The 16,746-nt window shown below is 46.2% G+C and overlaps 1 protein-coding gene across 11 annotated transcripts in view; it reads left to right on the forward strand.

The window, feature by feature from the left end:
* Window positions 1-16,746, forward strand: part of LOC139560591 (cyclic AMP-dependent transcription factor ATF-6 alpha-like) — a 51,356-nt gene that overhangs the window by 30,401 nt on the left and 4,209 nt on the right. For 10 of the 11 annotated variants that reach the window (XM_071377506.1, XM_071377507.1, XM_071377509.1 and 7 more), the window contains 3 exons: window positions 6,630-6,691; window positions 7,326-7,437; window positions 15,847-15,931. In XM_071377506.1, coding sequence (XP_071233607.1) covers window positions 6,630-6,691; window positions 7,326-7,437; window positions 15,847-15,931 — 259 coding nt within the window. The remainder of the gene's footprint in view (window positions 1-6,629; window positions 6,692-7,325; window positions 7,438-15,846; window positions 15,932-16,746) is intronic. The other variant, XM_071377505.1, reaches the window with a different exon arrangement.

Below are 16,746 nucleotides of genomic sequence, written 5' to 3' on the forward strand. Positions count from 1 at the left end.
CAGGGCCCTGGCTTCCCTATGTCAAGGTGATCGATCCATAACGGATTACTCTATAGAGTTTCGCACTCTTGCTGCCTCCAGTGACTGGAACGAGCCGGCGTTGCTCGCTCGTTTTCTGGAGGGACTCCACGCTGAGGTTAAGGATGAGATTCTCTCCCGGGAGGTTCCTTCCAGCGTGGACTCTTTGATTGCACTCGCCATCCGCATAGAACGACGGGTAGATCTTCGTCACCGAGCTCGTGGAAGAGAGCTCGCGTTAACGGTGTTCCCCCTCTCCGCATCTCAACCATCTCCTCCCACCGGCTCAGAGACTGAGCCCATGCAGCTGGGAGGTATTCGCATCTCGACTAAGGAGAGGGAACGGAGAATCACCAACCGCCTTTGCCTCTATTGCGGTTCTGCTGGACATTTTGTCATGTCATGTCCAGTAAAAGCCAGAGCTCATCAGTAAGCGGAGGGCTACTGGTGAGCGCTACTACTCAGGTCTCTCCATCAAGATCCTGTACTACCTTGTCGGTCCATCTACGCTGGACCGGTTCGGCTGCTTCCTGCAGTGCCTTGATAGACTCTGGGGCTGAGGGTTGTTTTATGGACGAAGCATGGGCTCGGAAACATGACATTCCTCTCAGACAGTTAGGGAAGCCCACGCCCATGTTCGCCTTAGATGGTAGTCTTCTCCCCAGTATCAGATGTGAGACACTACCTTTAACCCTCACAGTATCTGGTAACCACAGTGAGACCATTTCCTTTTTGATTTTTCGTTCACCTTTTACACCTGTTGTTTTGGGTCATCCCTGGCTAGTATGTCATAATCCTTCTATTAATTGGTCTAGTAATTCTATCCTATCCTGGAACGTTTCTTGTCATGTGAAGTGTTTAATGTCTGCTATCCCTCCTGTTTCTTCTGTCCCCTCTTCTCAGGAGGAACCTGGTGATTTGACAGGAGTGCCGGAGGAATATCATGATCTGCGCACGGTCTTCAGTCGGTCCAGAGCCAACTCTCTTCCTCCTCACCGGTCGTATGATTGTTGTATTGATCTCCTTCCGGGGACCACTCCCCCTCGGGGTAGACTATACTCTCTGTCGGCTCCCGAACGTAAGGCTCTCGAGGATTATCTGTCTGTTTCTCTCGACGCCGGTACCGTGGTGCCTTCTTCCTCTCCCGCCGGAGCGGGGTTTTTTTTTGTTAAGAAGAAGGACGGTACTCTGCGCCCCTGCGTGGATTATCGAGGGCTGAATGACATAACGGTTAAGAATCGTTATCCGCTTCCCCTTATGTCGTCAGCCTTCGAGATTCTGCAGGGAGCCAGGTTCTTTACTAAGTTGGACCTTCGTAACGCTTACCATCTCGTGCGCATCAGAGAGGGGGACGAGTGGAAAACGGCGTTTAACACTCCGTTAGGGCATTTTGAATACCGGGTTCTGCCGTTCGGTCTCGCTAATGCTCCAGCTGTCTTTCAGGCATTAGTTAATGATGTACTGAGAGACATGCTGAACATCTTTGTTTTCGTTTACCTTGACGATATCCTGATTTTTTCACCGTCACTCGAGATTCATGTTCAGCACGTTCGACGTGTACTCCAGCGCCTTTTAGAGAATTGTCTCTACGTGAAGGCTGAGAAGTGCGCCTTTCATGTCTCCTCTGTCACATTTCTCGGTTCTGTTATTTCCGCTGAAGGCATTCAGATGGATCCCGCTAAGGTCCAGGCTGTCAGCGATTGGCCCGTTCCTAAGTCACGTGTCGAGTTGCAGCGCTTTCTCGGTTTCTCTAATTTCTATCGGCGTTTCATTCGTAATTTCGGTCAAGTGGCTGCCCCTCTCACAGCTCTGACTTCTGTCAAGACGTGCTTTAAGTGGTCCGGTTCCGCCCAGGGAGCTTTTGATCTCCTCAAGAAGCGTTTTACATCCGCTCCTATCCTTGTTACTCCTGACGTCACTAAACAATTCATTGTCGAGGTTGACGCTTCAGAGGTGGGCGTGGGAGCCATTCTGTCCCAGCGCTTCCATTCTGACGATAAGGTCCATCCTTGCGCTTATTTTTCTCATCGCCTGTCGCCATCGGAACGCAACTATGATGTGGGTAACCGCGAACTGCTCGCCATCCGCTTAGCCATAGGCGAATGGCGACAGTGGTTGGAGGGAGCGACCGTCCCTTTTGTCGTTTGGACTGACCATAAGAACCTTGAGTACATCCGTTCTGCCAAACGACTTAATGCACGTCAAGCTCGTTGGGCGTTGTTTTTCGCTCGTTTCGAGTTCGTGATTTCTTATCGCCCGGGAAATAAGAACACCAAGCCTGATGCCTTATCCCGTCTCTTTAGTTCTTCTGTGGCTTCTACCGACCCCGAGGGGATTCTCCCTGAAGGGCGTGTTGTCGGGTTGACTGTCTGGGGAATTGAGAGACAGGTAAAGCAAGCACTCACTCACACTGCGTCGCCGCGCGCTTGTCCTAGTAACCTTCTGTTCGTTCCTGTCTCTACTCGTCTGGCTGTTCTTCAGTGGGCTCACTCTGCCAAGTTAGCTGGCCACCCCGGCGTTCGGGGTACGCTTGCTTCTATTCGCCAGCGGTTTTGGTGGCCTACTCAGGAGCGTGACACGCGCCGTTTCGTGGCTGCTTGTTCGGACTGCGCGCAGACTAAGTCAGGTAACTCTCCTCCTGCCGGTCGTCTCAGACCGCTTCCCATTCCTTCTCGACCATGGTCTCACATCGCCTTAGACTTTATTACCGGTCTGCCTTCGTCTGCGGGGAAGACTGTGATTCTTACGGTTGTCGATAGGTTCTCTAAGGCGGCACATTTCATTCCCCTCGCTAAGCTTCCTTCCGCTAAGGAGACGGCACAAATCATCATTGAGAATGTGTTCAGAATTCATGGCCTCCCGTTAGACGCCGTTTCAGACAGAGGCCCGCAATTCACGTCACAGTTTTGGAGGGAGTTCTGTCGTTTGATTGGTGCTTCCGTCAGTCTCTCTTCCGGGTTTCATCCCCAGTCTTTCGAAACCCTGCGTCTTGGGCAGAACAGCTCCCCTGGGCAGAATACGCTCACAACTCGCTTCCTTCGTCTGCTACCGGGCTATCTCCGTTTCAGAGTAGTCTTGGGTACCAGCCTCCTCTGTTCTCGTCCCAGCTCGCCGAGTCCAGCGTTCCCTCCGCTCAGGCTTTTGTCCAACGTTGTGAGCGCACCTGGAGGAGGGTCAGGTCTGCACTTTGCCGTTACAGGGCGCAGACTGTGAGAGCCGCCAATAAACGTAGGATTAAGAGTCCTAGGTATTGTCGCGGTCAGAGAGTGTGGCTTTCCACTCGTAACCTTCCCCTTACGACAGCTTCTCGCAAGTTGACTCCGCGGTTCATTGGTCCGTTCCGTGTCTCTCAGGTCGTCAATCCTGTCGCTGTGCGACTGCTTCTTCCGCGACATCTTCGTCGCGTCCACCCTGTCTTCCATGTCTCCTGTGTCAAGCCTTTTCTTCGCGCCCCCGTTCGTCTTCCCCCCCCCCCCCCCCGTCCTTGTCGAGGGCGCACCTATTTACAAGGTACGGAAGATCATGGACATGCGTTCTCGGGGACGTGGTCACCAGTACTTAGTGGATTGGGAGGGTTACGGTCCTGAGGAGAGGAGTTGGGTTCCATCTCGGGACGTGCTGGACCGTTCGTTGATTGATGATTTCCTCCGTTGCCGCCAGGGTTCCTCCTCGAGTGCGCCAGGAGGCGCTCGGTGAGTGGGGGGGTACTGTCATGTTTTGTCATTGATTATCATGTCTTGTCCCTGTGCTTCCCTTCTATTCGTTTCCCTCTGCTGGTCTTATTAGGTTCTTTCCCTCTTTCTATCCCTCTCTCTCCCCCTCCCTCTCTCCCTCTCTCGCTCTCTCTCTCTATCGTTCCGTTCCTGCTCCCAGCTGTTCCTCATTCTCCTAACTACCTCATTTACTCTTTCACACCTGTCCCCTATTTTGCCCTCTGATTAGAGTCCCTATTTCTCCCTCTGTTTTCCGCTTCTGTCCTTGTCGGATCCTTGTTTGATGTTTGCTGTTCTGTGTCCTTGTTCCGCCCTGTCGTGTTTTTGCCTTCTTCAGATGCTGCGTGTGAGCAGGTGTCTATGTCAGCTACGGCCTGTGCCTTCCCGAAGCGACCTGCAGTCTGTGGTCGCGTCTCCAGTCGTTCCTCTCTACTGACGAGAGGATTTCAGTTTTCCTGTTTTGGATTTACCTAAGATAATATCCAGGAGTATCGTTTTTTGTTTAAGACTGGAATAAAGACTCTGTTTCTATTAAGTCGCTTTTGGGTCCTCATTCACCAGCATAACACCATCTCTCTCCATCCTCACCAACCTGTTGTGCAGAAAGAAAAGAAGGGACAAAGAGGAGACAGGGTTTGTTTTTGTCATATTTCCTGTGATATCACTTGAAATATTATACTGCCGTGTCCTACCAGGTCAGGCCAGATTCGTTGCAGAGCTCTTCTTGAAAACCGCTTCGCTCCACTCGTCTAGTCGCACAGGAATAAGGCTAGCACGCATAGTTTTAGGTGGATGGATATTTCAGGTGAAAAGGGAATAACATTTACAGTACAGACTGTACCTCATACAGTCAGGCAGAAGTCAAAACTCAAGCTGAGTGGTGCCACTGTCTCAGATTCTGCAGTAGTAGCTGATTTCTTTTGTAACATTTTTGGTTTTCTCTGGTGTGCGTGTCAATATATGTCTGCGTTTGGTTTATCTTGATTTCTTAACTCTCTGTCTCTGTGAAGAGGAGCGTGTCCTAAATTGAGAAACTTGGCACAGAAAAAGTGATCTGTTTTTATCGGTCTCTGTATAGCACGTCTGTGTGTGAGACTGTTTTCGATAGCATCTAACTGGCTGAATTATGAAGAGTTGGACGAGCATCTTCTAGATTTGCAATCCCTTGCCTCTCTATCTGCTTTTGCTCAGAGTAGATACCCCACTTCCTGGCTAGTCTCCCAGTCCCTGCCTCTGAAAAACATCCCCACAGCATGATGCTGCCACCACCGGGATGGCGCCAGGTTTCCTCCAGCCAAACAGTTCAATCTTGGTTTCATCAGACCAGAGAATCTTGTTTCTCATGGTTTGAGAGTCCTTTAGGTGCCTATTGGCAAATTCGAAGCGGGTTGTCATGTGCCTTCTACTGAGGAGTGGCTTCTGTCTGGCCATTCTACCAAAAAGGCCTGATTGGTGGAGTGCTGCAGAGATGGTTGTCATTCTGGAAGGTTCTCCCATCTCCACAGAGGAACTCTGTAGCTCTGTCAGAGTGACCATAGGGTTCTTGGTCACCTCCATGACCAAGGCCCTTCTCCCCCAATCGCTCAGTTTAGCAGGGCAGCCACGTCTTCCATTTAAGAATGATGGAGGCCACTGTGTTCTTGGGGACCTTCAATGTTGCAGACATTTTTTGGTACCCTTCCCCAGATCTGTGCCTCGACACAATCCTGTCTCGGAGCTCTACGGACAATTCCTTCGACCTCATGGCTTGGTTTTTGCTCTGACATGCACTGTCAACTGTGGGATCTTATATAGTCAGGTGTGTGCCTTACCAAATCATGTCCAATCTCAAGGATGATCAATTGAAACAGAATGCACCTGAGCTCAATTTCGAGTCTCATAGCAAAGGGTCTGAATACCTATGTAAATAAGTTTAGTTTTTTAAACACATTTGTAAAAGTTTCTAAAAACCTGTTTTCGCTATGTCTTTATGGGGTATTGTGTGTTGATTGAGATACATTTAAAAAAAAAATCTATTTTAGAAAAAGGCTGTAACGTAACAAAATGTGGGAAAATACTGTATATGAGATTTAGTGCGGACTAGAATTCGACTGTCTCAATGGAATCCTTATACTGGGGTGTGGTGTACATTGTAGGACACCCTCAGCCTCATGCCTCACTCCTCTTGAATTAAGTCAATAGTCAACTCTCCTTGAAGCGTGCGGCATGACGATTAACTCAAGGAGGGTTGTTGATTGACTCATTGAGGGGTGAGTTTTGAGGCTGATGGAGTCCGAGAATTTACATACTGATCTTCATCCACAGTGAAACATGTTTTCTCAGCCGTGGGCCACTCATGCAGTGACCCGTTGAACTGGCATGCCTGGATTCTGTCATTGCCTTTGATAGGCATTAGTCAATTGTTTTTAAAGTGTTACTTTCATCCCATCCATGTTGGTTTTTACGGTAATATTGCATGTGTCATCCAACGATAACGCTTGTATACATTTTTTATTTCGATTTTTCCTTCAAAATATTTTTTAAGAAAATATTTCAGCTTACATTTATTTTGAAGGTTATATACCTGTGCTTCTGTTTCACATGTAAGTCACAGGATATGTGTAGAGCAGAGACAGGATGAGGATCAGTGTTTTTTCAGGTCAAACACATAATACTGTGGGCAATGCATGGGTAAATCCATACTGGCATACTGGCTAAGGAAATGGTCAAGTACAAGAAAAAAATGGCCACATAAACAAAATGTCTCTTTAAGTTCCACTTGATTTTTTGTCATCAATCAGCCAAGACAAAAGACACAATGATATAGTGTTCTTCATTCAATGATTCAAGTTTCAGAATGGAGCAGTCTGGTTTAATAGCAGTGACTCACTGACCACCATTCTATAACTTTTTTCACAGAAGTCACCTGAGGAGACGACCCAGTCCAGTAACTCGGTTGTAACAGTCAGCTACGACACTGAGTAAGTATTCATAAAAAATGGCAGAAACAATGTGTTTTGGACCCTACAGTATTTTCAGTGTCTTACTTCAAACTCTTCAAAATTATTTTATGGTCATGTTTTCCCTTTTGGTTCCACTACTGTGGAGAATGAGAGGCCAAAACAGTTGTGTTGCTATTTACCAGCCCAACTACAAAAGTAGCCTTTGCTACCAAGTCAATGGTAGACCTATGATACATCGATGCCCCACACTCATACAACTTGTGTTACACTGTGAGCTAGAAGTGGGAAGATGTTCCTCTAGATTCAACAGGGGAACTTAGAGTACTATTACTAGATTACTTATTCATTACTTATTCACTTATAACATAGTAATAGCATGGTAATAACTTTGTAATAATGTTTCATGTGAAGGAGATGGTGATTATAGATACAGTACATTTAGTTACAGTAAATGTAGTTACATTTAATCAAGATCTTCTAGGTCTCTTTCTTTTAAATTCACTGCTGACACAGCAGGCTGCAGTCATAAATATTGTCAGACTTTCTTTAAGTTGTCAACTAACCTTAATTACATATCAGATTTCTATTATGTTAGATTTAGTTTTGATATGTCATATAGTCTATTTCACTGCCACCTCTCTCTCTCTTTCAGCAGACCAGGAAGTGAGGTTCTGGTGTACTACTCACACCATCAAAGCTACAGCGACTTCTTCGATGAGTTAAATCGACGAGGCGATACTTTCTATATGGTGTCCTTTCGCAGGGTGAGTCACTCCATGCATATTCCATAGCATATTCCGTAGAAGCAGGCAACCATGTATCCTTCTGGTTATGACAATGTGCTGATCTCAAGGCCAAATTCAAATCTGGTCTGTAACTGTTTCATGACACAGTTTTGCCTTCAGCAAGTCTTCAGCGGATGAAACTGATAAGTAGGGAAGAAATGGAATCATGAAGTGGTTGTGAAGCAATTTTGAAGAGCATACTGAGCACTAATCCAGGGCACCAATTTTGAGTCTTAATTGAAGACGGAAAGCCCCAAATTCAAGAGCAGATGGTCTTTTGAAGCTAAAGGAAATATTTGTTTTTCCTTCCTCTTTTACCTCCCAAATGCATGAATGAATGAGGTTTGAAAAATGTCTGGTGCTGCTGATTAAACATGTACATTAGCGTTTCAATCTTCACATATGAGCGTATGTAATACATTTATATGTGATTTGTAACTTTATCGGTGTACAGTTAATGATTCACTAATTGACCTTGACACAAATTGCATTTGTGTGTTTGATGTAGGCCTTTTGGATTCTGAGCGAGCACATTCGGAAGGAATGTTATGGCTTTCAGAGACCTAAGGCGTGTAGACCTTATGAAATCCGTGTCCAAATTCAAACATCTAGAACAATAAAGAAGATGATCCTTGATGCTGTTCTTATATTCCTTTCATTCTGTGTGGTGTTTTGGCTGAAATGACCATTTACGGTAACCAATGGGGTCCGTTTCTTGTTAAGCTACCAGATTGGAATTTCACTGCAATTTTTATTTGATGTAGCCTAACCACTGAGAATCTTTTGATGTATTGATTGAGCACATTTTCCTTCCGCCCCACAAATTTTGAAATCTTTTCTCTGGTGAAGTGGAATGATGTAGTTAAACATCTCCAATACATTTACATTAAAGTGAACATTTAAATAATATTCACAACTGTTTATCGGCAACCTCTGCCAGGAAAGTCTTTTCGATGACGAGAATGCATACCTCCATTTTCATAAAAGACACACCAACTGTAAACTATGAGATCCTTATATCTGTTATTCCGTCTCCTCTGATATGTCTCCAGACATTCCTTTATACATTTGATGGAGCGTTTTATACACTTTTGAGGCTTTGTGAAAGCATTCTCATGATGCTAATCGGCTGAATCCCTTAGTTCTGTCTGTTTTATTCTCATTCTCAACCAGCAAGAGAATGACTGACTGTCTTATTTCATTGCACCCCTAAAGCCCCTTACACCGCCCTATTCATTTAGCCATCTATTCAGACAGCCCCTCTGAAGTCTTGGTCTGATTTTCAACGTTATTCTAACCTGATGACTGGTCAGGAAAGTTAGCAGGGACCATTCTCTCTGATGGCCTGCCAACGTCTGTTTTGTGAGAACCTGAGAGAGAAAGAGAGAGAAAGAGACGGAGAGAAGGAAAGTGAGCTCTGATTGCAATCTCTCAACTCAATTAATTCAGAGCATCAACGCCAAGGGGCCCCTCTTCAGCTCTTTTGTGTGCCATTCAGCTCTGCTCTCTGACGGCCCTTTATCCAGGATCAGATATCTGTTTCCTGAAGGCCCATTAACTGAGCCCCAATGGAGGCATCAACCCACCCACCACCTGCCTTCAGACCTGCCTGCATCATTCAGTCCGGATAAGAAGCTCTTGTACAATTGCCATTGTTTTGTATCATGGCCTCAATAGAAACCCTTTGCTGGCAAACCAAGTATGCTCCTTTCCAGAAGGTACTGTACATAAGCCGTACATTGAGAGCTGTTGTCAATGTGTCAACCCCACACTCGATCTTAAGCTGAGTATCACACACGTACAGTAATTGCATGAATTGCACCTGGTTTAACTGCAAACAAGAGTTGTGATGTCATTGGAAATGGCAAGTGATGGAAAGAGCAGAATGCTAACTTAATGCATTGGACCATGGCTGCTGTGGGAAAGAAAAGCTGAGCCCAAAGCTGAGCCCAAAGTTTTGTAGGTGAACATGATGATCAGGAATATATTCATACAGTATTTTACTGAATCACTTTTGATTATGATAATTGGCTCGCTCGGGTACTGTGCAAAGGGCGAAGAGATTTTCGGACAAAATGGTAGAAATGTTTCCCAATATTGTTTTCCCGAAGCTCATGGAAACGTTCCATCTCTCAGAGTTCAGGGCTACCCGCTTTTACAATCTATGCCAAAGCGAATTCCAAAGGGAATTTCATTAAAATGTTCAATTTAAAACATTTAAAAAGGTATCCTTTTTAGATTTACATTTACATTTAAGTCATTTAGCAGACGCTCTTATCCAGAGCGACTTACAAATTGGAAAGTTCATACATATTCATCCTGGTCCCCCCGTGGGGAATGAACCCACAACCCTGGCGTTGCAAGCGCCATGCTCTACCAACTGAGCCACACGGGACCGTGTGGCTCAGTTGGTAGATAAACGGGACGGGACCGTGTGGCTCAGTTGGTAGATAAAACTATACTAAATATAATCACATCACTAAATAATTGATCAACAGCACTGTAGGGTAGCACCATGTTGTAGCCGTAGGACAGCTAGCTTCCATCCTCCACTGAGCACATTGACTTCAATAGAAAACCTAGGAGGCTCATGGTTCTCATGGTTCTCACACCGTTCCATAGACTTACACAGTAATTATGACAACATCCGGAGGACGTCCTCCAACCTATCATAAGTTACAGCTAGCTAGCACTGCAGTGCATAAAATGTGGTGAGTAGTTCACTCAGAGAAAACTTATTTTTTAAAATTCATTATGCCTTTTTTTCACTTACAGTTTCACTTACTTAGCTAGCAAATGCAGCTAGCTAGTTTAGCCTCCTGAAACACCCTGCTCAAACAGTTAGCTAGCTGGTTATGTCTATCCAGCACAATACTGAAACTCTTCCAAGTCAAGGTAAGCTTTTAGTTTTACAAATGTATTGCCACTGGGGCCCTCCGGTGTAAAGTAGATGTGAGAAGGAATACAACGTGGCTGCTATGAAACTTTGAACTGTGTTTACGCGTGATCAGGGGTGTATTCATTCTTCCGATTCTGTTGAAAAACATTTCTTAAACAGAAGTTAACGGAACAAAACGGGGATAAACATACCTGAATTTGTCCAATAGAAACTCTCGTTTGTAACTGTTGGACTAATTACACCCACTGTCAGCTAGATGCAGGCAAGAGTGTGCAAGTCGGTATTGAATGTCACTATCTGTCACATCAATTTTGTCTCTCGACCTGTGTGCACCTACGTTGTAAATTTTCATTCATAGGCTAGGTTGTAGCAACCTCATGATGGGTATAGGGAAAATTTGAGTATCATGTAGTAGCCTAAACGTATCGCTGTTACATTTAACTGGGTGAATGGAAAATGAATGTCATTGTCACGTTCCTGACCTTATTTTTCCTTTGTTTAACTTTGTTTAGTTGGTCAGGACGTGAGCTGGGTGGGTAGTCTATGTTTTGTGTTTCTATGTTGGGGTTAATGTGTTGCCTGATATGGTTCTCAATTAGAGGCAGGTGTTTGACGTTTCCTCTGATTGAGAACCATATTAAGGTAGGGTGTTCTCACTGTTTGTTTGTGGGTGGTTGTCTTCCGTGTCTGTGTATGTTGCACCACACGGGACTGTTTCGTTTGTCGTCCGTGTATGTAGTCTGTTCCTGTTCGTGCGTTCTTCGTAGTTTGTAAGTTCTCAAGTCAGGTCTGTCTACATCGTTTATTTGTTTTGTAGTTTGTTAAAGTGTTTTCGTGTTTCGTTCTATCATTTAAATAAATCATTATGTCAAACTATCACGCTGCGCTTTGGTCCAATCCCTACTCCTCCTCTTCAGACGAAGAGGAGGAGAACGACCGTTACAGAACCACCCACCTAACAAGGATCAAGCAGCGTGAGAGGAACCAGCAGCAGCGGCCAAAAAACCAAGACTCGTGGACTTGGGAGGAGATTCTGGACGGAAAGGGACCCTGGGCACAGCCAGGAGAATATCGCCTTCCCAAAGCTGAGCTGGAGGCAGCTAAAGCAGAGAGGTGGCGATATGAGGAGGCAGCACGTAAGCGAGGCTGGAAGCCGGAGAGGAAACCCCAAACATTTCTTGGGGGGGGGGGGGGGGGGGGGGAGTGTGGCGAAGTCAGGTAGGAGACCTGCGCCTACTCCCTGTACTTACCGTGGAGAGCGAGAGTACGGGTAGACACCGTGTTACGCAGTAGAGCGCATGGTGTCTCCTGTACGTGTGCATAGCCCGGTGCGGTACATACCAGCTCCTCGTATCGGCCGGGCTAGATTGAGGATTGAGCCGGATGTCATGAAGCCGGCCCAACGCATCTGGCCACCAGTGCGTCTCCTCGGGCCGGCTTACATGGCACCAGCCTTACGCATGGTGTCCCCGGTTCGCCTACATAGCCCGGTGCGGGTTATTCCACCTCCCCGCACTGGTCGGGCGACGGGGAGCATACAACCAGGTAAGGTTTGGCAGGCTCAGTGCTCAAGGGAGCCAGTACGCCTGCACGGTCCGGTATTTCCGGCGCCACCTCCCCGCTCCAGCCCAGTACCACCAGTGCCTACACCACGCACCAGGTTTCCTGTGCGTCTCCAGAGCCCTGTTCCTCCTCCACGTACTAGCCCTGTGGTGCGTGTCTCCAGCCCATTACCACCAGTGCCTACGCCACGCACCAAGCCTCCTGTGCGTCTCCAGAGTCCTGTACGCACTGTTCCTTCTCCCCGTACTCGCCCTGATGTGCGTGCCCTCAGCCCGGTACCACCAGTGCCGGTACCACGCATCAGGCCTATAGTACGCATTGAGAGTCCAGTGTGCCCTGTTGCTGCTCCCCGCACTAGCCTGAAGGTGCGTGTCCTTAGCCCGGTACCTCCAGTTCCGGCACCACGCACCAGGCATACAGTGCGCCTCAGCCGGCCAGAGCTGTCTGTCTGCCAAGCGCCGTCAGAGCTGCCCGTCTGTCCCGAACCGTCAGAGCTGCCCGTCTGTTCCGAGCCGTCAGAGCTGCCCGTCTGTTCCGAGCCGTCAGAGCTGCCCGTCTGTCCCGAGCCGTCAGAGCTGCCCGTCTGTCCCGAGCCGTCAGAGCTGCCCGTCTGCCCAACGCCATCAAAGCCGCCCGTCTGTCCCGAGCCTTCAGAGCCGCCCGTCTGTCCCGAGCCTTCAGAGCCGCCCGCCAGACTGGAGCCGCTAGAGCCGTCCGCCAGACAGGAGCCGCTAGAGCCTTCCGCCAGACAGGAGCCGCTAGAGCCTTCCGCCAGACAGGAGCCGCTAGAGCCTTCCGCCAGACAGGAGCAGCCAGAGCTTTCCGCCAGACATGAGCAGCCAGAGCTTTCCGCCAGACATGAGCAGCCAGAGCCTTCCGTCAGACATGAGCAGCCAGAGCCGTCAGCCAGCCATGAGCAGCCAGAGCCAGCCAGACAGGATCCGTCCCTCATTCCGGAGCTGCCCCTCATTCCGGAGATGCCCCTCATTCCGGAGATGCCCTTCATTCCGGTGCTGCCCATTAAGCTAGTGGGGTTAATTTGGAGGGTGGTCATTTTGAGGAGGCTACGAAAGCGGGTAGTGACTATGGTGGGGTGGGGACCACGACCAGCGCCAGAGCCGCCACCGTGGACAGACGCCCACCCAGACCCTCCCCTAGACTTTATGCTGGTGCGCCCGATTTTTTGTCCTTTAAAATAATTTCAAGTTGATCAGAAATACAATGTAGACATTGTTAATGTTGTAAATGACTATAGTAGCTGGAAATGCCAGATTTTTTATGGAATATCTACATAGGCGTACAGAGGCCCATTATCAGCAACCATCACTCCTGTGTTCCACTGGCACTTTGTGCTAGCTAATCCAAGTTTATCATTTTAAAAGGCTAATTGATCATTAGAAAACCCTTTTGCAATTATGTTCGCACAGCTGAAAACTGTTGTTCTGATTAAAGAATCAATAAAACTGTCCTTCTTTAGACTAGTTGAGTATCTGGAGCGTCAGCATTTGTGGGTTCGATTACAGGCTTAAAATAGCCAGAAACAAATAGCTTTCTTCTGAAACTCGTCAGTCTATTCTTGTTCTGAGAAATGAAGGCTATTCCATGCGAGAAATTGCCAAGAAACTGAAGATCTCATACAACTCTGTGTACTACTCCCTTTACAGAACAGCGCAAACTGGCTCTAACCAGAATAGCAAGAATAGCAAGAGGAGTGGGAGGCCCCGGTGCACAACTGAGCAAGAGGACAAGTACATTAGAGTGTTTAGTTTGAGAAACGGATGCCTAATAAGTCCTCAAATGGCAGCTTCATTAAATAGTACCCGCAAAACACCAGTCTTAACGTCAACAGTGAAGAGGCGACTCCTGGATGCTGGCCTTCTAGGCAGAGTTGCAAAGAAAAAGCCATATCTCAGACTGGCAAATAAAAAGAAAAGACTGAGATGGGTAAAAGAACACAGACACTGGACAGAGGAACTCTGCTTAGAAGGCCAGCGTCCCAGAGTCGCCTCTTCACTGTTGACGTTGAGACTGGTGTTTTGCGGGTACTATTTCATGTATTTACTCATCAATCTACACACAATACCCCATAAAGACAAAGTGAAAACAGGTTTATGTATTAAAAATAGAAAGACAGACGCCTTATTTACATAAGTATTCAGAACCTTTGCTATGAGACTCCAAATTGAGCTCAGGTGCAACCTGTTTCCATTGATTATCCTTGAGATGTTTCTACAACTTCATTGGAGTTCACCTGTGGTAAATTCAATTGATTGGACATGATTTGGAAAGGCACACGACTGTCTATATAAGGTCCCACAGTTGACAGTGCATGTCAGAGCAAAACCAAGCCATGAGGTTGAAGGAATTGTCCATAGAGCTCAGAGACAGGATTGTGTCAAGGCACAGATCTGGGGAAGGATACCAAAAAATGTATGCAACATCGAAGGTCTCCAAGAACACAGTGGCCTCCATCATTCTTAAATGAAAGAAGTTTGGAACCACCAAGACTCTTCCCAGAGCTGGCCACCTGGCCAGGGAGGTGACCAAGAACTCGATGGCCAAGCTGACAGAGCTCCAGGCTTCCTCTGTGGAGATGGGAGAACCTTCCAGAAGGACAACCATCTCTGCATCATTCCACCAATCAGGCCTTTATGGTAAGTTGGCCAGACGGAAGCCACTCCTCAGTAAAAGGCACATGACAGCCCTGCTTGGAGTTTGCCAAAAGGCACCTAAAAGACTATTAGACCATGAGAAACAAGATTCTCTGGTCTGATGAAACCAAGATTGAACTCTTTGGCCTGGATGCCAAGCTTCACGTCTGGAGGACACCTGGAACCATCCAGAGGGTGAAGCATGGTGGTGGCAGCATCATGCTGTGGAGATATTTTTCAGCTGCAGGGACTGGGAGACTAGTTAGGGTTGAGGGAAAGATTAACGGAGCAAAGAACAGGGAGATACTTGATGAAAACCTGCTCCAGAGCTCTCAGGACCTCAGACGGGGTTCACCTTCCAACAGGACAACGACCCTAAAGCACATAGCCAAGACAACGCAGGAGTTGCTTCGGGACAAGTCTCTGAATGCCCTTGAGTGGCCCAGCCAGAGCCCGGACTTGAACCCGATTGAACATCTCTGGAGATACCTCAAAATAGCTGTGCAGCGACGCTCCCAATTCAACCTCACAGAGCTTGACAGGATCTGCAGAGAATCATGGGAGAAACTCCCCAAATACAAGTGTGCCAAGCTTGTAGCGTCATACCCAAGAATACTTGAGTCTGTAATCGCTTCAACAAAGTACTGAGTAAAGGGTCTGAATACTTATGTATTTGTGATATTTCAGTTTTGTATTTTTCTATAAATTTGGAAACATTTCTAAAAACCTGTTTTTGCTTCGTCATGGGGTATTGTGTGTAGCTTAATGAGGGATTTAAAAAAAATTATAATACTTTTTTTTTAGCATAAGGCTGTAACGAAACAAAATGTGGAAAAAGTCAAGGGGGTCTGAATACTTTCCGAATGCATTGTATATGGAAACTGTTTAGTACCACAAAATACATTAAATAAATAAAATCCTGATCTTTCTTCTATCTCTCAGATATAGAACTGACACTTCAGAACAAACTTCTTTTAGATTTTTTCTTCTGTTTTTCCATGTAGTGAATTTGTTATTCAATGTGTTTGTATGGACTAAAAGCAGTTAGGCCAAATAGCATTTTTATATATTTTTTATACTTCAAGGGATGTTAAAATTCTAACTCAAATAGCAAAATGACCATTGATATGAACTTCTTAAAACAATTCCATATAGCTTAAGAGAACCCCCACCCCCCCTCCTCCGGCTTAGACTATAAAGGGTTAAGGACCAGTTCAACTTAGTTAATGCAGTTAGTCATTAGTTATCTAACGCCAACTCTTTCTTTCCTTGTAGGATCACCTTCTGCTCCCTGCGACCAACCACAGCAAAGGGAGAAGGCCAAAGATGTCCTTGGTGTTACCAGCTATTAATGTGAATGGTAAGGACTAGTAACCGATGGGAACTGAGCAATAGCAAGCCAAAAGTAACCATTTGACTCTAAACTCTAAGGAAGTTTATTGATGTACGTTTTGGAGAAGAGCTTTCACGAAATCAGAAGCCACAGCCAATTTACATCTCCACCTTCATACTGTGTATAAACAGACAACCTAAACTAGTCACCAGTTTAGTTACAGCTTGAACCAGCTTGAACAAATGACTGTTATTGTGATGGATGAATGCTCACTTTTTCTTTTCGTCTTGAAAGCTTTCCTCTGTACTTACTTCCTATTGTATTAGTGACAGAAATAGCTTTCAGGTGTAAACTAAGCTATTTTTACTTCTGTCATGTGCAATGAATTAGGCTATTTTGCTAAGGGCAATCATATTGGTCTGTTGGTACCCCTTCTACCCTGAAGAAAATAAGTAGAATACAGATTTGACATGCCCTTTTAAGGATAGAATGTACACTTTCGGAAGTTCAGGGACAACAGTACTGTACGGCACATTTGCTTTTCTAATCTTAGGTGATTTGCTGTCTCTTCAGTAGCAGGGGAGGGTTAAGCTTTAGAGAAGAGCTTGTCTGGGGGAGCCAGATAAACAGTTTGAAAATACGAGTTGGATTATACTACATATGTAGGATCTTCATTTTACCAGTTTCTCACGGCAGGATAATTAGTCTGCAGCAGGAGGAAATGTGAATTATTCTGTGGATTCTAATTCATGAAAATTGTTGTAGGGTTGATACATTTGTTGTTAGGGCAAATTAAATCAGAAGTGTGAAAGTGGAAATTACACATTTTAGAAGCCCTTTTA

The sequence above is a fragment of the Salvelinus alpinus genome, chromosome 30 (assembly GCF_045679555.1).
Source record: "Salvelinus alpinus chromosome 30, SLU_Salpinus.1, whole genome shotgun sequence".
Classification (NCBI taxonomy): domain Eukaryota; kingdom Metazoa; phylum Chordata; class Actinopteri; order Salmoniformes; family Salmonidae; genus Salvelinus; species Salvelinus alpinus.